The sequence below is a fragment of the Atractosteus spatula genome, chromosome 8 (genome assembly GCF_055471065.1).
Source record: "Atractosteus spatula isolate fAtrSpa1 chromosome 8, fAtrSpa1.hap1, whole genome shotgun sequence".
Classification (NCBI taxonomy): Eukaryota; Metazoa; Chordata; class Actinopteri; order Semionotiformes; family Lepisosteidae; genus Atractosteus; species Atractosteus spatula.
Window position 1 is genome coordinate 10,639,336 of NC_142713.1, and position 24,878 is coordinate 10,664,213.

The 24,878-nt window shown below is 42.0% G+C and overlaps 1 protein-coding gene across 1 annotated transcript in view; it reads left to right on the forward strand.

The window, feature by feature from the left end:
• cecr2 (CECR2 histone acetyl-lysine reader) overlaps positions 1-19,454 on the forward strand; it is a 77,312-nt gene extending 57,858 nt beyond the window's left edge. The window contains exons 9-19 of the mRNA XM_088923987.1: positions 2,526-2,685; positions 4,673-4,802; positions 5,984-6,021; positions 6,154-6,245; positions 8,076-8,202; positions 10,053-10,435; positions 10,977-11,117; positions 11,278-12,133; positions 14,840-16,292; positions 18,385-18,476; positions 19,377-19,454. Of these exons, the coding sequence (XP_088780113.1) occupies positions 2,526-2,685; positions 4,673-4,802; positions 5,984-6,021; positions 6,154-6,245; positions 8,076-8,202; positions 10,053-10,435; positions 10,977-11,117; positions 11,278-12,133; positions 14,840-16,292; positions 18,385-18,445 (3,441 nt within the window). The 3' untranslated portion in view covers positions 18,446-18,476; positions 19,377-19,454. The remainder of the gene's footprint in view (positions 1-2,525; positions 2,686-4,672; positions 4,803-5,983; positions 6,022-6,153; positions 6,246-8,075; positions 8,203-10,052; positions 10,436-10,976; positions 11,118-11,277; positions 12,134-14,839; positions 16,293-18,384; positions 18,477-19,376) is intronic.
• Positions 19,455-24,878: the final 5,424 nt, after the last annotated feature.

Here is a 24,878-nt window from a genome sequence, read left to right on the forward strand (position 1 = left end):
TTATTGTTTTAACAGTTTCCGTATTCCTTTATTTTCCATGTAAAAATGTTTAAATGGGAGTACAGTTGTTAATATTATTTGTTAGAACTGTAATGTGTAATTTAAGACACTGCAAAACAATATCACCATTATACACTTTTTTAAAGTTTGCCTTAAATGATCATACAAATATCAATGACTGAAATTGGAGTTTTTGACAAAGAAAATTAATTTCAGGGCCAATAAATCCCTGAGAATACAAACACTTTCAAGGGTAGAATAATATTATCTTATATTTCCCACATGATATCATAGAGTAAGAACAACACATACATTATTTCAAGGAAAACTGCAACACATAAATACATGTTACCTCCATTAAGGGTGTTGCTTTGTATGTTAAACCTTAGCATTCACTATTCACCAGTATATACAATTGCACAGCCTTTGTCAATGTGATTAGAATACTCAAATATACAACAAAATATATAGGTATCCATAGAATTTGTATTCTTTGGTAAACTGTGACGATTTGGGAATGGGAGTCCTTTAAATTTTAGTCATTTCAAAATCTGGCTCCGTGCCTTTTTTGAAGCATTCAGGTGGCAGCATGTTCATTGTCATTTTATTTCCATCACACACATGAATTGTTTTAAGAAGTTTGGGGACGTAACAGCCTTGAACAACCCTGAAAGAGTAAGCAGTATAGATGTATATAGTTAGAGCTTGAATGGCCCATTGACAGCAGTGTTCAGCTTGACAGAATGTTTTTCAAAATCATTATCAAGCGCTTTATTGTGTGATGTGATTGGTGAATATGCACCTTAGGATTTTTTAAATATTAAAATACAGATCTTTCTGTATACTTCATCGTGGCTGCTGTCCGTGTTTCTATACTTCATTTATTGCTCAAAGTTGAATATCAGAAGTATTGAATTGTTTCAGGATGCCTCAGCTCCAAACCATCGAGAATTAATACATCTTATTTCAGGACCACATTCTGTCTTCTTGTAGGAAATGTAAGCAGGAGGGATCAGCATAAAATAAATTAAACCAAATCTAATTGGTGGCTGAAGTAATTTTTCTAGTGGGTCCAAGTCTTATTTCCAGACTTATGTGTGAATGCCTGTGGAACTAAGTAAGGTAATAAGGTCTATGCTAGGAAATTGGGAAACGTTAGCATTTGGTAATTGGGCTTTGTATAATATACAAAGTGATTCATATACTTTAGAAATATTTTTAATGGCTTTAAATTTGTGAAGGCACATAGACAGTGACTGTAAAGCTGGCAATCAGGGCATGACACCATGGTGGCACATTGGCATCCTGGCCAGTGCTTTTGCCTCACAGCTCTTGGGTCCTGGGTTCGATTCCAGTTTGGCGTGCCATCTGTGGGGGTTTGTATATTGCCTCTGCATTCGTGGGTTTTCTCCAGATGCTTCGGTTTGCTCCCAAAGTCCAAAGACATGCTGTCTAGGTGAATTGATGATCAGTGTGCTCAGCTCTTCCGAGATGTAGTCCTACCTTGTGGCCTGAACCTGCCGTGTTAGGCGCACTATGACCCCCTTAAGGATAAAAGTGTTACTGAAAATGGGTGGATGACGCCACCTCTCACCTTCATTCTCTCCCAATTTCATCTCTGCTAATGCATTGAGAGCTCAAAGGCTTGTGTATGGCAAAAATAACTGTCTTTTTATTCACCTGATAGTAATCCAACAGCATCTGTCGTGGTTATTACACAGTTTACGTTTTTGTTGAGGAATCTCCCTCCACCTTCTTTTTGATTCTCCTGTAAGGAGTATTTTGGTGCCACAGTGGTATTTGCACTAGTATTGCGAATGCCAGCAGGATTAAACGGAGAGCAGCCAGGCCCTCTGAGTGCCTCAGCTGATTAATCTGAGTGCAGAATGTGCCCTGTAGCCTGGAAACAGCTGGCTTGAACCCTAGCTGTGCTGCTGACTGACATGGCTTGGGAAGCAGCTCTGAAGGGGCTGTGCACGGTCAGCTCCATCACAGCCCAAGGTTGGGTGGTCTGAGCATGTCACTGGGGGCTTCACCTGCTCATGTGTACCAGCTACCGCTGAAATGAATTGTTCTGAAATGAGAGCTCCTGTGTGTATGCTTGGGCCCAGCGGTGGGGGGTGGGGTGGGGTCAGACTTTTTAAAATGCACACGTTGAGACGAATTGAGAAGGTTGCCTTCTGGCTGGTACTGGGTTGTGGGTGAGTGGTATGAGCCCACGATGGCAAAATTCTTAAAAAGCTTAGGTATAAACCCCATATTTCAGGACACTGTCTCTCCATTCTTCTGTTCCAGCGGAACTGTTAACAATTAAACCTTTATTTGGAGTAATGCTTTAGTGAATTAAACTATTTTGTTTGAGAGGTTATATTCTATTTTTTTTATAAAAAGAATTCCAGTGGTGATTTAAAGTAAATGTGTGAGAGCCGAGCGAGAACAGAAAACGGCAGACTCCGCACGTCTCCGGTTGGGGTGCAGGGAGGCGCTGACCCGCCAGCTGTCTGACGGGCAGCTGTAATTCGCAGGAGACGCTGCAGGCCATCGCAGAGGTGGAGCAGCAGAAGCGCAAGGAAGAGGAGGAGGTGGACCGGCAGCTGCTGCTGGCCGAGCAGCGCAGGGAGCAGGAGAGGCAGCTGGAGGAGGAGCGCAGGCAGGAGGTGCAGGACAAGGTCAAGGCCGTCGAAGGTAAGGGAGGCTTCCTCCTCTCGTCCAGCCGCGCTCAACGACGGTGTCAGCCCCCTCGTGCTGAAAAGCAGTTCATTTCAATTAGAATGGCCCCGTCCTGCTGTCCAGTGACAGTTGAAGTGCAGCACTTGGCCAGGTGGGTGACAGAAATGGACTGTGGCAGCTATCGGCAGTCTCCTCACGAATCTCGCAGGACGGTGTCTTCTGTTGGGGGGTGTTGCTGCTTAAAGGGACAGCTCCCATTTGATCTTTTTTGGGTTGCACTCTGCTTCAATCTACATTTCTCATCCAGTTTATATTATTCTTTGTTGCTTTAAAAAAATACCATAAGACTTCTGGTGCATACGTTTGGGTGAAAAATTGTCTAAAACGGTAGCCTAAGTACGTGTTCAAATCCATTGGTGTACCAATTACCATGTAAAGAGGTGTCAAAAAACAATCTAATTCAGTGACAAGTGCTTTTATGCGCAGTTTCATATTATAATATGTGTAATGAAAGTGACTAATTTCATCTGATTAATTCAGAGTTTTTCACGTTCTTTTTCACGTCTATAGTGGGAGTACAGGCCCATCTCCTGGGCTCCAAATAGTACTCTGGCAATCAAAGTACTCTTTGAGCTGGCGGTCAGATGACAGTACAGACCATTTAGTAGCAAACCCTAAATAAGTACATCTCAAACACAGAGCAATTAAAACAGAACAAATGAAAAATATTGGTTGTTGGTGAATGGCTTTTCCATTTTGACAGAGAAGAAACAGTTTTTATTTAAAAGTTTTGTGGTTGATATTTTGTGGGATATTTTAGGGCTATCAAATTATGAACCATGAAGATCCTTTTTTTTTGTTTTTTCCCCAATTTAAACAACTTTCCTCCCCTTCCCCTTTGGCTATTCTAGTTCAATTTCTGCCTGCAAGGTGCTCGTTAACCGGCACCAACTCATGCAGCTGCTTTGCAGTTGTAACTCTCATTTACTTACACTGGGGTTATTGTAAACCACTTCCGAAAAGCGTGATCCAAATAATCCTTGAATACAGAACCAACGGAAGTAATTGAATCAATCAGTAAGCTTTCTGGATAGAGACAGAGCACTTAGTTGCTTTTAATATGGTTAAAATTCAGATAAATGCTTCATAAATAAGAAAAGCAAGAACAAACTGAAGATAGAAAAGGAAATTAATGTTGGATACCACTTGGGAAAGACAATTCTACATGGATTAAGCCCAGGGCGAGTGATTTATTGCTTTGCTTGTGAATAATGCATTAGTCAGCTGTTTGCCTTCCCCATGGCTCTCTTTGTATGAATCATGTATGGGATGTTATTAGCAATGTTCAGACTTGTTAATCACCAGCATGTTACCACTTCCAGTGGACTTCAGATGTCATCAGTCAGGGGTTAATTAGCTTCTGATTCAGCATGTCAGTAAGAAGTCTCTTATTAATATGTCTTAGATGAGGAACAAAGCCCAGGTAGTATATTACGGGTCAGTTGTACGATCTCTTTTATGACCCATCATTATCTAATTGGTGATGAGCTGTCCGATGTCCAAAACTGAATTTCCTTAAACAATATCCATTTTAACCATGTCTGGAGAAGATGTATATTCAGAACTCTTCATTCTCTGGTTCATTTTGACTAGGTTATGTTTCAGTATGTGTCACAGGTTAACAAATAGGTTTTGGAAAGCAGTGAATGAAACTCGTCCATAATGGAGAGATCTCTTACTGGATTTTGGTAGTTGGTCTAGATATCATATTGTTGTCATTCCATAACATCATGAACAAATATACCAATTTTTCACTGGTTTATTTAAAAATGTCTGCTTTGAACTGTGTCACTGTCACTGGAACAGGTCATGCCAAATTCAGAATTGTTCTTTTTTGAACAAGTGTTCTCAATAACTTGACGGAGGTGGTTCCCCCAAGGACCTGTCAACACTGGGTAGTAACACGCCGGGGGTGGTGGTCTCCCTGTCTGTGTTGTTTCAGAGCGGGCCAGGAGGAGGAAGATGAGGGAGGAGAAGGCCTGGTTGCTGTCCCAGGGAAAAGATCTACCCCCAGAACTCCTCAGCCTGGATTCCCATTCACCTGTCAGGAGAGCCAGGAAAACCAAAGAATTGTAAGCCCCCAGCCCATCTTACCACACCATCTTAGACAGGACATTGGCTCATAACGTTAGATCCAGAAGTACCCAACTGCACTGAAGTAGCCCAGGTGTAACTGGAGAGTTCCTCTGCGTCTTTCTTTTTCTATTTTTCAAGAAGTTATGCTGCACTGTGCATGTTAATTCTTGCTTTCTGCTCCAGATGCGCAGGCTTCACAAGTATCGTGCATTAGAGAGCACTGAGCTAGTTTCTTTCACCGAGATGCTTTTCATTGGAAACTCTCGTCTAGGGGGATCCACTCGAGGGAGAAACAGGCACACAGATTATGCTTTAATGGGAAATTTATTTCAAAGCAAAAATCGATTGTAGATCAAACCAAACTGCAGTTAGGAGCATGTTAGATCACAGTTTAATAATCCAGTGCTCCCAGACATGTCTGCAGTGCCAGACTGACGATTGCAAACTCAGCCCCCTAAGAGCAGCTTCCTGAGGCAGAAAAGATGCCTCCCACTGATACAGGAAGGAGAGGTACTTGTACTGACGTGTTCTGGTGCGTTGCCCCCGTGGCCACATCTGTGTGGAAACAGCCTCAAAGAAGAAAAGAAAGTATCTGTTTAGGCTCATGAAACTGCACCGAGAGGACTGATTTTTTTTATGTTGTCATTTTGTTTTGGACTGAACTTCCCCTTTTGAGTCCATTAAAGTGAGTTAAAATAGGAGTGACTTTTTACAGTTTTATTTGTTCAGTTTTTGTTCTTGTTAGCAGCAAACCTCAAACAGACTAGTGCTTTGCAAGAAACACATTATGCATCGGGTATTTACATGATTTTAGAAACAGAGGTTAAGTTAGACAACTAATGTATCTTTACACGTGATTTCTTACAAACGTAATGTAGTTTATTTTGTTGGTCTGTCCTTAGATGTCAGTAGTGGGCAGTAGCCATATTTCATCTCCATTAAGTGTGACTGTTTTTAATTATCTGCAGCATAGAAGCGGCAGAATAATTGTATTTACTTTTTTAGTAGTGAGAAAGTAAATGAGTCCATAATCTGAATCAAAGTGATTGTTTATTTAAATGGCAGAATATGTTACCACACCATAAACACCCCCAAAGACAAAGCGTCCTTGTGTACATGATCTGAATTCATCAAAACTGCAGCTCGCACAAGTACTGATTGTGTGTGTCTTTTCCAGCTTCGACATAGATGACGATTACACAGCTTTGTACAAAGGTAGGATCTGTGTCAGATTTCTTTTATTATTCATGTATTTAAACTGCCTGAGGCAGCTTTTGATATAAACCGGAAGTGCTGGCCATGCCAGGATGGTTGATTCCTGAGTGTTTTTGCGCTTGTGCCATCCAGTTTTAGATGCTCTGAAGGCTCACAAGGATGCTTGGCCTTTCATGGAACCTGTTGATGAGTCCTATGCTCCAAATTACCATGAGATCATTGAGGTGAGTGCAGCAACGCCCAGTGAGGAAGAAGCCAAAGTTCTGCTCGTTCTGAGATGAGTTGATGTAGAATTTTTTTTTTTTCCTTTCTTGTAGCATAGTTGTACAGTCGTTATGGTTAGAACAGCAGGTGGCCAATCCTGGTTCTAGAGAACCACTGTTAAAGTTGTAAAGGCTTGCCTCAGTTGTGAGTTTTATTCCACTTCGTAAGATGATGGATTCTTAAGAGAAAGGGATGTTGTGCCACCTGGACCAGGAAAGGGCCTCCCATTTTAGAATGGTCAACCTCAAGATCTGCATACTCTTAATTTGTTTAACATTTAGCTCAGCCCTTTTGTGTCAGGCCTCTGTGACTGTTGTTTATGCCTTTCTTTTTTTGTTTGTTTAGATGATGTGCTTCAGTAGTTTATTATTGCTGTAGCAGGGCTGCTCGTCTAATCTGACAGGGCTCTGTAACAGCTAGTTTATGACTCATCTAATTGCAGTTGTGTCTTGAGAGAAAGGACTTGGAGATCCCTTCCATACCTGAGAGAAGCATTGTGTTCTGCCAAGATGATTCCCTTTTTTGTTTGCATTATGGACGTGGTTTCTGCATCGTGTTTATTGCTCCATAGGGAGGCAAATCTGCTTAGCTGTGTTAATGAGTCCGTCTGTCTCAGCGCTGTAGCTGATTAGTACATCTCAGTACTAATCATCTCCAAGGCATTCACAGTGTAGCACCACTGCATTTAGTCAAATGTAAATATTATGTGCTTAAAACCTGAAGAAGGAGTAAAGAAATGCTTTCATTTGTAGTCATTTGTGTTCCCTGGACACATTGTGTTAGAGACACTTATGGTAACATGATATAGTTGGGTCTGATATAAAAGCAGTGTGAAAAGTACAATTGAAAAAACAGAAGCATTTCAGGGAAAAGCATCTTTTTTATAGAATCTGTTAAAACTAGGTCAGATAATTTAGTATGTACACAACTGTTTTTTCCTTTAAATATTTTCTGTATTTTATTTTAAATTCTAGCTTTGACTAAGGTTGAAAATTAAGAAACAGCATATCCCTTCCTCAGTTTTGTGTGACCATTCAAGATCTTTTCTCTTAAATTTGATCTGTAAAAAAAAAAAAGTGGTCCAAGTCTGGCAACACATTTTGGCGCTTAAAAAGTGTGAGTGGAAGATGAGTACGATAACAAAATAGTTTTATGTGTTCTTTTCTTGCTTTCATCTATTTAAAATTAGAATGTTCTCCCCTCTTTAAATCTCCCAAAATTTCACACATACGCCTATATACAGAATGTTGAATCAGGTACACACTTGCATCTTTTTCAAATGTAAGCTGTTGAGATTTGAAAAGCTAAACATAACTTTTTAAAGCAGAATGATTTGTTGAAAGTTTTTTCCGAGTTAGTTCATAATTGCATCTTAAAAAGGATGCTTAAAATGTGTTTCTTTCTCTTGTTACAAGTTGTATATAGGGATTTATAAACACGTCATGCAGTCCTGGACATTCGTCAAGAGTTTCATTGTTGTCTCATTGTTTAAATATTTTTCTTAGGTGTCATTTCACACTTTTCTAGACTGAAACCTGAACAGATAAGGGACAACTTGTAATTAAATTAATTAAATGTTTCTTAAGCCCAGGTGAAAGGCTGCCACTTTGTGCTACATGTGATGATGTACAACAACCCCGTTCTAGCAGAAATTAAGAAGCAAGTACTTTATACACATGCAGTAATTATCCACTATGACCAATAAATTCTCCAGATCATGTATTCAACCTTAAAGTTGTAAAATGAACAGCATATTGATGTATTATTTAAATTTACCATTTCTTTTTCAGACCCCAATGGACCTGTCAACAATTGAGAAGAAGCTCAATGAAGGCCAGTACATTGCAAAGGATGAATTTGTCTCAGACGTGAAGCTCATGTTTGAAAATTGTCTGGAATACAATGGAGAAGATAGTGGTAAAAGTCTTTTATCTTTTTTTACTGAAAACCTCTCACTGTGGTGTTTAACAGTTTGCACAGTTGCCTTTCCCCCATTACTTTTCCTGATGTACGTTAATAACCGTCCTTAGGGTTTCAGAGGCGAAAACAACTGAAAAGCTTTGTGTGGTTTTAACTGACTGCAGTAGATTAAGGCACGAAATTCTCTCTGCCCACTTAGGGACATCATTATTATTGTTGGTATTGTTGTTGGTGGTGGTGTAGATATCATAATAAAAGATCATTAATTAGGCTGACTTCAAAGGCTTAAACTAAAATTTAGTGAGTTGTATTCGCAAGCACTACAGTTGATGACAGAAGTGTAGGAAGCTCCCCAGTGCAGTAAAAAGAACTTTTTTTTTAGCAAAGAACCGTACTTTTGCTTTAACTGATGAACCAATAAATTGAACCAGAGATGGTCCTGTTCCCAGCGAGACTGTTAAAAGCTCTTCCCTTACGGTCTTGCTGGCAATGAGTTGCATGAGTCAACAAACAGGAAATATGGGGACAGCAATGTCATCAACCCTTTAAATCTGTGAAAAAGAGGCCCCCTATAAGCAGAATATATTTGCTGTGGCTGGCCAGTGTGCCATCCCTGCTGTGGTTTGGCTGGTGATTTCAGAGATGCTAACTGGCACTGACGGTCATAACAGAAGGGTGGAGGGCAGATGTATAAGCAAAGGCTTCAGACCCCGTTTGGAACTGGAGTGTCTGTACTTGGAAGGCACTGTCTACAAAAATCTTCAGTAAAGCTGCTTATACTGAAGGCCTGCTTGTCCTCCTACCACACATTAACGCCCAGTCAGCCCGAAACCTTTATCCTTAGGGTATGCACACTTAGGGAAGTTAAAAAGCAGCATTCTTACTGGTTTTTTTTATCAAATCAAAAGCATGAACCACTTGGTTCTTTTGTCTGTTACTTTAAGGGAGCTGCCAGAAGAATTCCAAGGGGATTTTCCTTGTTACTGCTCAAAGAGACCCTGCTTCTTTTATTAGTGCAAAAGAATGCCATGAAATGGCTTTTCATTCATTTAATTTTCTAGTTTTGTGTTATTTTATTAGTTTCAAATGTTTCAATGTGGTATTTCAGCAGTGTAGGTGCTTAGGAGCTCTCTCTTGGCAGACGGACCACAAGACATTCCATGTTTTCTTAAGAAATAATTGTACGGGATATCTTTCCATGAGGTGCTCCTTAGGGAATGTCAGGCGGGTCAAAGGTTACATGGAGCATGTTGACCCAGCCATTGTGCAGTTAGCTTCCTCTGTCAGTTGGTTTGAGCTAAAAAAAGATTTGTGTGCCTCACCACCGAAGGGCTTGGATACACCATGTTCGTTCAGGACACATTCGTCTTTAGATCTTTCATACTTAATCGCATTTTAATTGTTTTCTCTACTTAGTGTTGTTGACTACTTATTTATTTGAAAATCTGAAATTTTATCAAAGCCGACATGCACACTAAGTTCTCTAAATTGCTCTTGTAGCATCTTATTTGACAAAGAAAAGTTCACAAACTTGTGTTTTGGCATATTATGTTTTTTTAACTTTTGTTTCCTGTTGGCGTAGAACAGAAAATATTCTTTTAATGCCATATTTTTCTGTATTTCATAGCTTTAAATAGAAATGTTAAAAGGTCAACAACTTAAGATCGGAGAAATGTGGCTTGTAGCCAAAATTAAATTACAGTGCAAGGGGGGGCTTTGTTGCACCCTTGCAGTTCAAAGGGTGTCACCTTCCAAGGAACGCTGTTGGACAAGCTAACCCAAAAATAAACTGGGCCCTGTTGTTCCGACTGTCGACTGAGCAGCTCATTTCCCTCCTTCTTCTCCAGAGTACACCAAGATGGCGGAGGCCCTGGAGCGCTGCTTTAACAAGGCCCTGCTCAAGCACTTCCCCTCGGAGGAGGGGGACACGGACGAAGAGTTCAAAGTCAGCGGCGAGGACAGGGAGCGGCGGGAGAGGCGCCGCAGCCGGTCCCAGCGCCCGGGGGGGCCCGAAGCCCTGACCCGGACCATGGAGCAGGTCCATCGCCGAAGGGTCCCCCACAACGGCAAGGGCCGGGCCCCCCCCGCAGAGGAGGAGAAGTGGAGACCGGCCTCCGAGCCCCTGCCGGCAGCCTGGGCCAACGGGCCGGCACACAGCCAGCACTTCCCCTCTGGCCGGAGCGTCTCAGGGCCGGAGCAGAAGTCTCCCAGCTATCAGCCATGCCATCCGGTAGGCAGCGTTGTTCTGTCTCAATGGTAACTCTGTAATCACCACGGTCCCACAGGAAAGGAGTCATTTTGTGTCAGAGGTTGTATACCCTCTAGTTAATCGTGCATTTATGGTTTAGCTTGTGATCCAAAAAACACTCTGGTTTTATAGTGGTGTGACAGGATATAAGAATCTTTTTTTTTAAATCAAATCTGATCAACGTGACAACCGGTGTATACCTTCTTCTTTGTTTTTGCATGGAAGATGACCTGATTAGTGCTAAAAGAAGATATTGCAATTTAATAATGATTGAAATATTAAGTTAATTATTTTATGTTAATATACTGAGCCAATTGCTTTGAATGAAAAAGACGCTGACTTCATGTACAGGATAATAAAATTCTGCATATAAACTAGAGAAAAAAATTAGCAGCATTTTTATTAGTCGGCTGTTAAGTTGTACAACGTATGCATTTGGAGCTTAAGATGCAGATCTCGTTAGGCGTTTTGCTGTCGTTTTTGGTGTCTGGTCTAATTTCTGTTGGTGTCAATGTCCTGTTAGCTGCAGAGACCCCCTGTTCCTGGGACATTTATCCACCGTCTTGCTCTGGATCCCCGGTTTCCTTATGCCCCGCAGAGACCGCCTGAGCCGAGGTTGGGAGAACCAGCCCGACAACACCTACCTCAGCAGTTCAACATGCAGGTAGGTTGGAGATCATCAGTCTCCTACGTTTTATCTTCAACACGAGTGCTTTTGCAGAGAAAACCAATTCAGGTCTTTCTGTATCCTTCAGGTTAAGGTATTTGTTTTCAGCTAGGTGCTTACATGCGATCGCACTGACTGAACGCCTCTGTGGTTTCAGCCTTCTCCAGCAGTAAATGAGCATCTTGGTCCAAGGATGAGGGGTCCCGACTCCAAACTCCTGCCTGTGCCGCAGCAGCAGCCATCTTACATCGGTCCCACTCACGGCCCCTCGCTGGGGCCCCGTCCTGCAGCTCTGCAGTCTGGAGGCCTCTGCGGGCCCCCACCAGAGGGCAGCTTGTACCCCTCCCAGCAGCGGCCCGAAGGACTAGTCAGACCCCCTGGGGGAAGTGCTTTCACAGGGGCCGAGGTCCCGCCTCCCCAGAAGAGCATGTATGGCCACTTCCGGCACCCCACGGTCACACTGCCCCCCATGTGGTCGGGGATGAACGGCCTGGGGCAGGAGAGACCCCCGACACCCAGGCTGCAGGAGCAGAACTCGAGTGGTCAGATGACGCAGCCCCCCTTCAACCCCAGCGCGGTCCACGGCCCAGCGCCCACAAAACACTGGCCAGATCAGCCGCCTGGTTGCCTACCTCACAATGGCCAGCCAGCAGGCCTGTACAGACTGCCCTCTGGGGCCAGCTCCCCAGTACCGGGGGCACCTCGGGGAGACTCCCTGCACCGCGCCCCCGCTCCTCCTCTCCCCCCCCAGGAGCACAGGACGCACTTGGGCTCTATGTTAGAGAGCCCTGAAATGATCGCCCTGCAGCAGCTCTCTGCCTCCTCCTGCTCCCCCGCAGGCGCCTCCACCCTCTCTCAGCACCTGGGAAACTATCAACAGCCCCCCTGGGCTCCACCTGCACCACAGGCCCCGCCACAGCCTCCCCCTCCCCCCGACATACAGTTGCTGAAGCCTGCCAAAGAGAACAACGTGGAGAGCGAGAGCAGCCACGCCGAGGAACCATTCAGGAAAGGTAATACTCTTCTGTTTCTGTCTGCCTTGGATTCTCATGTAAATGTTTCTGCTCATGAGTAAAAGGGATTTTTTATCATATAAATTACCCCAGGAATTAGTGTTGCACTGTAATGGATGTCTCCTGAAGCATTTACCTCTCAAAGTATATGCTTGTATGTGTATATATACAGAAAGGAATAGACGTGAATTTTATGTTGATAAGTACAAAGCAGCTTGTTTTTGTTTTTTTGAGTCTCAACTTTGCACAGCAGGAAGGTGCCGTTTTTACCCATTTTCCTCTGCAGGCTTGCTCAGGCACTGTCAGGTTGGTTGGGGACTGTTGATGGACAGTAATCTTCAAGTCTTACCTTAGATTTTCTATTGGATTCAAGTCAGGACTTAGGCCCAGTCTTGGACATTCACTTATGTTAATCCACTCCAGTATAGCTTTGAAACATTGTCCTGTTGAAAAGTGAATTTTCATCGTAGTTCTAGGTCTTTAGTGGACTAAAGCTGGTTTAACTCTAAGATTTGTATGTACTTTACTCCATTCCTGAACATAATTCTGGCACTACCGTGCTTGGCAGTAGGCATAGTGCTGAATGGGTGATGTGCTGTGTTTGGTTTGCTCCAGACACAATGCTTGGCATTTACACTAGAAAGTTCCAATTTTTTTTGTGTGATCACAAAACCTTTTGCAATATGTTTGCAGAATCACTTAAATGCTTTGTTTCAACTTCCATGCTGGATTTGAGATGTATTTTTTTCAGTACACACAGGCCAGCTTTGTGTAGTGGCTGGGATAGTGTTAATTCTGGGACATTTTTTTTCCCCCATCTCAGTCATTGAACTCTACAGCTCTTTCAAAATGCTCTTTGGCCTCATGATGGCATCCGTAACCAGTTCCCACCTTTCCTGGATGCTCAGTTTGTAGAGATAGCCTAATAAGGACAGTGTCTGGGTAGTAGGATACACCTTCAACTTCTTAATGATCAATGGCTTAAAAGGGTCATTCTGTGCTTTTTGGAGTTTCTATATGCTTCTCCTGATCTGTGCCTCTCTACAGCTTTTATCCCTGTTTGATCTTCATGGTTGAATCTTTGCTTCACATTCAGTATTTGAGAAACGTTGTAGAAATGGCCATATCTAAAGTATTATGATATCATCTGAACCACTATTATTATTTCTCTGAGAGACCATTCATCTAATTGTGTGACTGGTCAAAGTAAATGTGCACCACTGTAATTAAGATTTACTATAGTAAAAGGGATGAATACATATACAATTTAACTTCTTTCACCCATATATTGCTCAGTTGAGCATTTAAATTTTTAAGAAGTATCGGCTTTACCAATATGTCTGAGTTACTTGTTCCATACTCCCCCAACCCTCTAGGTACAGTAGCACCTCCTCTTTATCAGTTTTCACATAGTGTTTCCTCTTGTATCCTTTGGATCATATTTGACAGTTTCTGGGTTGACTTTGTCAATACCTTTAAAGATTTTAAAACACCGAATGTATCTGGTTGCTCCTCTGAACTGTTTCTAGAGCAGCAACATCTTTTTTGTAATATGGTGGCCAAAATTGTTGGATGTCATCTGAACTTTATCAAAAGCATTCTGAAAATCTAAATACATATGTCATATGCCTCATGTGTCCATTATTGTTATTGCTTATTAGTCTTAACTGTTGGAAGAGGCACCTTCGGGAGGGGATTATTTGTGCAATATTTGTACACTATAAATAATTGCCAACTGCAGTTTGAACAATCAGTCTTAACCACTATTTCAAAAATGTACAGTAACTGCCGAATTTTTAATACATGATATATATATATAGAATTAAGTATGCCAATAACATTGCCTTCATGTTATTCATCAATATGCATCAATATGTAAGATTCTAAATACACTGTGTACATATACATTGTATTTAGTACATTTTATATCAATTGACAACAAAAGGTTGTTAGGTGGAGCTGTTGGCATATTTTTGGCAGATTAATTTGAGTGATGCAGGAATAAAACAGGTAAGATTTAGAATCCATCAAATGTGTCTTTGATGAAGTAATTCCCTTCCTTAAACTGTTCTGTCATTCATGAAATATTCAAGAGACCAGACTTGGGCCTTTTACTTCTTAGGCATTATTTCTGCCAGAGTTGGAGAAAGAAGGTATAATAATCAATACAGTGAGAGTCCCAGAAGAGCTCTGAGCAGTTTTATTCCTCTGCTCTTTCAGTGCAGCCTGGAGGCACATGATGAAGTCTTCATGTGCTGAAGCATGCAAGGACTTGAGTGTGAATCTTTTTAGAGGGCACACACAGCAAGCTAGGCACAAGCTGTACTTTTTGTTTAGTAAATAATATTTAATTTCCTTTATCATAATAACCATCCCAAAGTCAACTATATAACCTGTTCAATGTGGATGTTTTATGCATAAATGAATAATGAGGGGTGGTTCAGTGGCACACTGGTTAGCATTTGTGCCTCACACCACTGGGGCCCTGGGTTCAATCTTGGACCTGAGGTGCTGTCTGTGTGGAGTTTGTATGTTGTTCCTATGTTTAGTCCGGGTGCTTTGGTTTACTCTCACATTGAAAGAAAATATTATTTTGCATGAAACCGAAATTGTAGTACAGCAATCCCACGACAGTACATGTAAAAGGCTGGTTTTTCTTCACGCCAAAAAGGCACTAATATTTTCCTGCTCTTTGTTCATTTAAAGGAATGACACCATCTGAGCCCAAAATGGCTGAGCCCATTCAGCCTGTTCGAGTCACTCTGGCTCCAGGGGAGCAAGACAGGAAATCGGTCCCCAGCCCCACAGAGACCTCCAGCAGATCCTCGGGCGTGGGCATGCAGAGCCCTGACCAGGGTGCCAGTCAGGACAAAGGCCTGGCAGACCACGTGCCTGTGCCGGGACACCCGCAGGGAACAGACACCTGTGTTGCAGCACGCGAGTGCACGGCGGAACCGGGCCCCCCGGAGGCAAACGATCAAAAAACAAGTGAGCCCCCTGCCAAAGCGAAGCAGCCAGAACCAGCCCCAGAGAACCGGAAAGAAAACGACGCCAAACCAGACCCTAAACAGCACAGCGAATCCGAGATGAGGTCTCCTAACGGGTATTTTAAAGAGCAGGGCTTTAATTCTGGGACGGAGCATCTGTTGAGCGGCATGGCCCACAGAGGACCAGGGCCCTTGAACCCTGCCACGTCACCTTACAGGCTTACCCAGGAGAAGGCGGCCCCAGGCCAGTATAACAACATGACTGGGCCTAGACATACCATGTATGGAATGCCCTTGGGTAGGCCAATGCATGTCCCCAATCGGCAGCATTTCCCTAACCAGGCCCTGCCTCAGCCCATGTCTCCTCACCAGGGCCCGGCCAGGTACCCCCAGTTTCACCAGCAGGGGTCAGCATATCCTTACCACATGGCCTCCCAGAACCCCCAAGGCGGCTCCAACATGTACCAGCAGTACCAGCAGCCACAGTACTACCCCCAGCACCAAGGCAGCGGCGCAGGAGGTGGCTTCCCCACAGAGGAGTGGCCTAGACCACCTTATCAGCCTCGCCACCCTGCGCCCTCCGGCACCTACATGCCCATGGCCGGTGCCAACGTGAACGGAAGGCTACGAGAAAGCAGCATGTCTCCTCAGGGCTCCGAGAGCTCGACAAGCAGCCTGGTCTCTCCAAACCCGCTGCCCGAAGGGACCAGAAGTAGCTCCGTGGAGATCAGGGAGGTTGCTACCCCAGTAAAGGCAGCGAGAATAGAAGAGGAGCCCGACAGGCCGGAGAGTCCCAAAGAAATACTGGACCTGGACAGTCACAATGCAGCCACTCGGAGACGCAGCACCCAGACTTTGCCTAATATGGCAGGGTTCATGTACGGCCCTCGTGCAGTGCACCCAGGGATGCAGGATGACGGCAGTGGTCCTTCGCCCCACATGATGGCCCATTCTCCTTATCCTGCACATCCTTTCACTGCTAGCCCTTACCCACCTCAAAGGCCTCACCAGTTGATGCAAGCCATGCAGCACCCTCAGCACATGGGCTTCGCCCAGGGCCAGCCCAGAATGGCCATGTACAGGCACCCCGACGAGAGGATGGGCTACTTCCAGGGCATGATGGTCCAGCAGAGAATGACGGGGCCGGTGCCACAGCAGTACCTCCGCCCAGGGTGAGAACCAGACACCCATTCCCATTGTCACCCGTGTATTGGGACTAATGGTTTCATGGGGCTACACTTACAGTGTCTGCATCCTCTGTATTTGACTCTAATTTGATGTCTTCTCGTTTGTCTTAATGTTTAGGTTACTGAAGAATTTAGAAAGGTTAGACTGTACTCCAGTTTCCTCACAGACCAAAGAAATGCTGTCCAGGTTAATTGACGTCTATAATTGCCCCCCTTCCCCCGTATACACGGGAGTGTTTATCCTGCCACAGACTTATTCTCCGTCTAGGTCTGATGCCCTATGCCTGCAAAGCTAGGCTACAGTTCACGAAGCCTAGGCTACAGTTATACGTAGAAGGCCTGTAAAGTGGTTACTGAAAATGGATGGATGGAGAAAAAGTTATAAATGAGAGGAGGCCATTCAGTTCATGTTCCTCATTTAATTACTTGTAGGTGAAAGATCCAAGAATCCAGATGGAAACAGCTTCAGCAGTGTGGCTAGGGAGACCTCAGCAGCTCACTGTGCCTTGTGTTTTGTGTACTGAATATTCCTAAACAAGAAAACTATTATTCTGAATTTGAATTATTCTGAAAACAGTGTGGTTTTATGTGTCTGTTTGCTTTTGTCTCCTTTATATTTGGATGAAATGTGTCAGGGTTAGTTAGCCAGTAATTCCTTTTAGTGTGTAATAAAAGTTACTGGAGTTATAGTTGCTGGATAATAAAAACAATAAAGACAGTCTGAACTTAGAATTATAATTACAAGTGCATACAACAGTGGTTTTCCCTAAACTGACTGAACACAATAGATGGCCAGTCATTCCTCTACTGTGTCTGGAATTTATTATTCCAGTACATTAAACATTTAAAGATTAGATGCTTTTGCATCTGTAAACACTGATCATTTAAGTAACTTATAGTGTTAACATCAAAGAAAACTGCAAACTGAATCGCAGTGTGAAGGGAGACACAGTGAGCGCATCTTTTCATTTTATTGTTCATCGTTTTTTCTACTGGATGCTTGCTGTCACTTGACTTGGTCTGATAGTTTGTTTTCTCCCCCTTGGCTTATGATTCTTAGTTCTATGCAAGCCTGCTTTTACTGTGCGCAGAACATAAGGGCGCAGGTAACAGGCTTTGTTCAAACACATGGCTCAAGTTAAAAAGAATGTCAGATGCACAGCACCATCTAGTGGTCATGGTATGTCAGGATCCAATAGCAGTGAGATTTACTTAATAATAATAATAATTGCTTACACTTATATAGCTCTTTTCTGGACACTCCACTCAAAGCGCTTTACAGGTAATGGGGACTCCCCTCCACCACCAATGTGCAGCATCCACCTGGATGATGCGACGGCAGCCATAGTGCGCCAGAACGCTCCCCACACATCAGCTATCAGTGGGGAGGAGAGCAGAGTAATGAAGCCAATTCATAGATGGGGATTATTAGGAGACCATGATTAGTAAAGGCCAATGGGAAATTTGGCCAGGACGACGGGGTTACTCTTACTTTTTTCGAGAAACACCCTGGAATTTTTAAAGACCAAGGAGAGTCAGGACCTCGGTTTTACATCTCATCCGAAGGACAGTGCCTTTTTACACTATAGTGTCCCCGTCACCATACTGGGGCATTAGGACCCACATGGGCCGCAGGGTGAGCGCCACCTGCTGGCCCCACTAACACCTCTTCCAGCAGCAACCTTAGTTTTTCCCTGGAGGTCTCCCATCCAGGTACTGACCAGGCTCACACCTGCTTAGCTTCAGTGGGTTGCCAGTTGTGAGTTGCAGAGTGATATGGCTGCTGATGAGACTTGTTATTTGAATCACCATGTGGGGACTATGCAAGAAGTGCTTTTATTTCTTAGTTTACTCTCCAACCACCTCCACTGTCATACAGTGCTGAGCAAAGCCCTCTAAGTGGTCCTTGGTGAGTAAAGTCTTGCAGTTTTTACCAACATCTCTGAAAACCTTTGCTTACTACTAACTTGTCTCTACTAATCAGTTATTGTAAGTAAACACTTTGTAGCACAACAAACAATGGTGCAGCTACTGGGATGAATTCATTTAAGTGAATCTGCATTTTTCTGTCATTTAGACAGCAGATGGGAGCCCCCTTGACTGAAAACAGGGGGTCCACCAGCAAACAGGGAGTCTGAGCATAGCTGGCCCACCTTGGGAGAAGAGCAGGTGAGGTCACTCGGGAAGCAGTTCAGGTCATTCTATTAATAAGTCCTCAGACATTTGAGTATGTTCTGTTAATAAGCTTGAACCTTCAGCAAAAGGTTGGATGAGTTCAACAAAATGGGAATCTTTTTTTACAAAATTGAATAATTGCTTCCTAAAGTTTTTGTTCAGTGTTTTTTTTTTAAGTTTCCAAGAAAATGAAAATTGGTGCAACTGCAAAGAGAATCTATGAACTGTGAAAGTATATCTTGTTTCAGAGAACACAGAAAAACAATGGTTCAGGTGGGTAGCTGCGTCAGCATGCGTAGGCTGCAAAGGAACAAGTAATAGGTTTATTCCGTGCTGAAAAGAGAAGAAAGAAAACACAACGTTTCGGCCATGGAGCCTTTTTCAGGTGTGGAGAGAAAAACAATGCTGCCTAAAGCTTTCCTCAGAAAGTTTTCCTGAGTGAAATTCATCATTCCCCACAATGTTTAATTTTAAATTGAAAAAAATTGAGGACTTGTACAGCTAATTCACAAATGGGTAGTTCACACTGGATGCTTTTTTGTTCATCCATTTTTTGTAAATTTAGTGTCTGCACAGTACTCTTTCATTTTGTTCCCCAATATGTGCTAAGCAGGTAAATATAAATCACGTAACAGTTTTTAATGTTTTAGGAGCTTGTGGCTCCTTGCACATGTTTTTACTAATAAAGGAGAAACTTTTAAAATCTATTTAATTGAAAATGTGTTTCCCGGAATATATTGGAACATATATTTTTGTAAGACATATAATTCTTATTAGGTTCCATTAAGGCAGCTCCTGGGTCGTTCTTGCAGAATTCTATGTTTCTCATTATAGTGAATCCCAAATATATCTGTTGTTTATATCTGACTTACTGCTATTTTTCTTTTTCCTAAGGTAGAAGAAGATGACTACAGCAAATGAAACAGGTGTGCCTCACTCTTCAACCAGCAGTCTGACTTTGACTTTGGCAGCTAATGGCCATTCTCTTTTCTTTAAATGAATTTGTGAACTTGGTACCACGACATTTTGATGTGTTTTTTTTTGTCTCTCGCTCTCAAACTGGCTAATTTCTCATGTAATTAGGAAGTTTTGAAAAAGGGATAAAGTCCTGCTACTTGGTCAGCTCTGCAGAGTGGCACAAGGGCAGGGGTTTGGGGCGTCGATCCTGTTGCAGCTAAATCGTTGGCCACCATCGCGCTTCAGTTCCTGTCACTGAAGGACGGGCGTCACAAGCAGCCACAGCATCCCTCGAGGACGAAACTTTTTATTCACGGATATCTGCCCCGTGGTCCCAGTTTCTCTTTTAAAAAGGCCCTTACATGGAGGGGAAGCTGGAGCACTGTTATTTCTGGACCCGTCAGCTCACACCTGGCAAAACTGCTGCTCTGGTACAAGGCCTGTGGGAGTATCTGCTGTAACACGAATGGCGATAATTCGTACCTCACTGGAGGGATGACCAGAAAGAGGTTACTCAAATTGTTTTCTCTTTTTTGTTTTGTTTCTTACAAAACCTTTATTAACTCAGGTGTAGAAAAGAAGGTTCTTTAAACTGTAGAAATGTTTGAGCGGTTTAGAAACCAGTTTACAGAAATTACAGTTGCCTTTTTTTTTTCTTCCTTTGAATGTACTTGTAAATAGATGTAGCAATACAGGAAAGGAGCACTGTTAAAAATAGTCAGAGACCACTGCAGTTCAGTTTGTATGGATCATCCATTGTTTTTGTCAGTGAAGATACTGGAAACCTATATCAAGAGTGGGCAGGGCTGGAACAGTGTTCTGCCCACTGTGCTCAGTATAGAGCAGCTTGGTCAGGTCCTGGTACAGGAATTTGTCACCTTATATACTGCCTTTACTGTGAAGATGTATTTATTCCTCTGATCTACGAAGAGCTTCGCAGCTCTTTTATTGTGCACTGGATTATAGTAGCCAAATACTGGATGGGTGGCCTCAGACGTAACCGTCTATATGTGGGACCATAAAAGCATTCATCTTAATGGTGGAGTTCAGTATCTGTGAACTGATGTGCATTTTCAGTTGGAAGGACCTTGAATGTTTAATGACGCATAACTGACATCATCAGCTGTGAGCAATTTGCCTTAATATCCACACTGTCATAACGCACAGATATACACATGAGGGATGCGTTTGTTTATAGTCAAAGGCCGCTTTGTCCTACTCCATTGATGATAAAAGACAGAGGAGGAATTGTAAATTCCTGCAGGTATTTAAGAAAGCGCTCTGTGGCTGTCACCTAATCAGTTCTGCACTCTGCTTTGACAGTACATTTTAATGTTCTTAACTTGTAAAAGATCAAATTAAGCACCTGAAAGGGTTATTAAATTAACTGTGATCACTTAGGCTAGTTTGCTTTTTTAAAATATTTCTGAATTCATTTGACATGCTGTACATGAAGTAGTATACTGTAGTGTAGATTCCTTTCCTTTACGTGTTATTTCACATTTGCATGTTTAAATGTAAAAAATATTTCTTCAAATAAGGAAAATCCCCAACAGGAGATTAACTGTTTGCTCAGGGTGAATGTATAACAGTATTTTAATACGGGTATTTTTTAAATTACTTATTTGAAGGACATTATAAATGAATTTTCTGCTATGATGGACATATCTGTCACACTTCCTGTCGTTTCCCTTTGAAAGTTGATTAAACTACTCTAATAAATGCTAACTCTTGCCAAGTTATTTTAATCCCTTGCTTATTTTTTTGTTTGAAACCTGCCTTCTGCTGTACTACATTAGGCTCCATAGGTTTCTCGATCTCACTGAAAACTTGGGTGATCCATTTGAGTCATGTAAAAAATTCTTTGGTTTGTACTGAAATATTAAGTATTTAGTTTGGTAATTTTGAGTTAGTACTGTTTTAAATCTTCAAGCTTTATTCTTTTAATGTTTTTTTATTTAGTATTTGGAAATCTGTTTATATTTACAGCTGTACTTTTTTGTATATATCTTCTATATCTTCGTTTTATATGTAAAAAAAATGTTGATGTGACCCCACATGTGCAGATGATGCAAATTTGACAAACCATTCACTTCTTAATTTTCAAACAATAGTTGCATCAATGCCACTGGAGATTTTTAATGCTTTCTCCTTTAATGGAGTGTTAAGAACTCCTTTTAAAACTTCAGAACTTGTGATTGTTTTTCCAGGCTTTTGACAGTACTGTACAAACACTATATATGCTTGTTACCCAGACTTCATATTACCCTTCCCCATTTTTCTGTATTGTTCAGATCTCATTTTCCTTAATTACCTTACTGCTGGACCTTGGCCATTCTTTAGACTGAAACATTGGGTTTTGTTATTGAAAGAATAGCAAACTACCTCAGGATGTTTCTTCCAGACATTGGATCTGCTCTTTTTGGTCTCTAAATGCATGCTCAGAGTACACACTACCTTGAATTTTGGCTTGGATTCTTTGGTTATCCAAGTAAATTAAAACTTTTTGGTTTACCTGGAGGGTGATGAAAGACCTTGAGAAAACAAATGACTTTCCAGGGGGAAAAAATGAAGTGTTTTTCAGTTAAACAAAGTGCCAAATGAGAAGGCACAAAAGAGTAAAGGGTGATCAACACACTTCTTCCCTGTGGAGTGGATTTTTGACAGGTTTTGGGCTTTTAAATGCAGAAATGTGACCAATATTAAGAGGTGGCCCATGGAAACTATTGAATACTGTAATCGTTATCAGCTTTTCATCCCATAGGATCCCAAAGCTCTGCTTATAGGGGGACTCCACTTCACCCACAAGTAAAGTCCAGCACCCACCTTGTTGATGTGCCATCAGGAGAAGACAAAATATTAATTTAATAATTGAATTAGGGGGAAAATGTAGGTTGACCAATCAGACCAGACCTATAAAGGCATTTCTTGAATAGCAATGTAGGGAAATAGGTGAGACCATTGCTAAGCATTTTGGTCCATTTTGGCTTTTGTAAGCTCCAGGTTCTTCGATAACCCAATACCAAATGCTATATATTTTTTTAAAGAATTTCCTCTGTATTGAACACACATGCATAGACAGGAATTTGACTTGAAAACAGTTTCATGCTTTACTGTTTCTTCAGTACAGTTTTTGCAAAAGCCTCCAGCTGGGTCAGTTGATCACATGATGGATGTAATGCAAATCTCATGTTTTCCTGTGAGTTGTCTGTTGTAAACAGGAGGATAGATGGCCCGTTTCTATTAAAGATTATAAACAGAACACAGTCAAAATTAACGTCTGAATGGAATCAAAGCTAGGTGGTGCTGTGCTTGGCTGTTCTTAACCTTGCATTGAGACTATTCATGGTGTGAAGGGTAAAGGACCCCTGTGGACACTGACCAATGGAAAAGGAAAGCTGGGGAAATGATGGCATCATACACTCGCTTTACCATGCTGTTGTTTTGTTCCAATGAAAGAATGGTTGTCCTACATATGACAGAAGGGTTTTCTGAGGGGGGGATAACCTATATCAGTGCAACCACATGTACTTCAGCATGTGAAGAGAATTAAAAAATAAAAATTTTAAAGTTCTGAGGCAGTAGCGTTGGTGTTTTAAAGTTCAGTGCAGGTTGATCTGTTTTAGAACCAAAAACATTGTCACATGTAAAAGACTGCAGCTGGAGTTTTCTGTGCTGATCTAAAATGCTTCCAGAATATTTTTGCCTTTTATATTTCATAGGGTTTATTTGGTGCTGGGCTTGAGTCCTATCATGACTTTGGATGCTGCTATGCAATATTGAGGTCACCTTACATGAGTGCATGACATCTTCTGTCACATTTGTTAACATTTTGATACGGAAGATGGTATCTATCCCACAGAGCCGACTTTTAAAGCCCTTGTATTTCTGTAGGTAAAACCAAAAAGTTTACCATGTTTTAAAAAAATCTATAAAGATTCTCAAATGCCTGACATATTCAACTGTGAAACGTCCCCCTCTTTTCATTGTGTGTTGTTTATGGAGTGACAGCTGAAGGTCATGAAAGAGAACATTTTACATCTCTGCAGTGTGATAGAGTTGTTGATTTTCTGACTTTGTTCCTTTTGCGTTAGTTTCACAGCATGGCAGTTCTAATTTTACAGCCACTACTGTGCATTGGCAGTTGGATGGTTCTCATTATGTAGTTTTGTTTTGGCATTTTATGAGTTTAAACAGGAGAAATTCAGCTTGCTGGAACTGGATGGCTCTCGTGGTTCGCATGAGAGGAATTTTGAAAACCACCCCTGGACAAATTTAAACACTGCACCCATTTGTGACACACCACTGAAATCTATAGACAGGTTCTCCTGCCATGGACTTAAAGAACGCCAGGTCATTTTGGCAGTGTTAGCAAATCTTCCAACATCTGTCACAGCTAGCAGAGAAACTACTGAAGGCTCATTTGGTGCCTGTCTGCCTGGTTCGACACTAACATCCAAAGCCATTTTCTTTTTGGGCAGGGTAATATCCAAAGCCTTTTGCTATGGGCAGCACAAATCTGAAGTGAAAGTGCTTCAGAGAAACATGGAAAGTTTCTTAATGTGCCATGAAACTATCGCAGCAAGATTTTTTTGCCAGCCCTACATAGTTGCTTATCCGGAGTCTGAATTTCAGCAACTCCCAGTAGAAGAAAATCAAATGTGATAGAAGTGAAAGAACATAGCTGTCACCAGCAATAGAATGCATTTTTCCATGTTTTATGTTTGAGGACATCATAACAGTGGTTGGCCTAATTATCAGTTTACGAATATATAGCCGATAAGGATCGATATTGAAAGAGACATCCAACAAGATTGCTGAACAGTAAACAATAAGCCAAGGCAAGAGAGGTGCCTTGTTATGATTGCTTCATTCTGAAGTAAGAGAACATTCTTCATCCAAATTCAAAGTCACAAAAGGGACGTATAGCTTCGTTCTTAAAGCTCTAGTGTGTTTTAGAATGATAAAAAAGCAAGAATGACTAAAATACCTTCAAAATGTTTTGAGCTGCTTGGCAGTAACTAAGAGTAATTTTACTGGATAACCTTAAAAAATAATCAGCCACGATCCTAAGTGGAGTTTTAAAAGTGGAAAAGGATGTTTCTTGTGGTGTAAATGATTTCTTTTATCAATGTGTAAGAGCTGGATTTTCTGAAAATGATTGTCTACAAGAAGTCCAATTCTGGTCCCGAAGAGCTTGTGTGACTGTAGATTTGCTGTATTTCTTTATAGCAGCAGTGCCTGAGGAGCTGGGAGAGGCTGTCACACTGCTCCAGTTAAACCAGTAACCAGCTGGTCTAGCTCATTAAGAGCAGAGTTGGATTGAAAGCCTGCAGATACCCCAGTTCTCCAGGACAAAGACTGGATGCCCCTGGTCCAGGGCTTCAGATTAAACAGGGCTGGCATAGCAGTTAAGTGCTGTACTGCAATTAAGTTTAT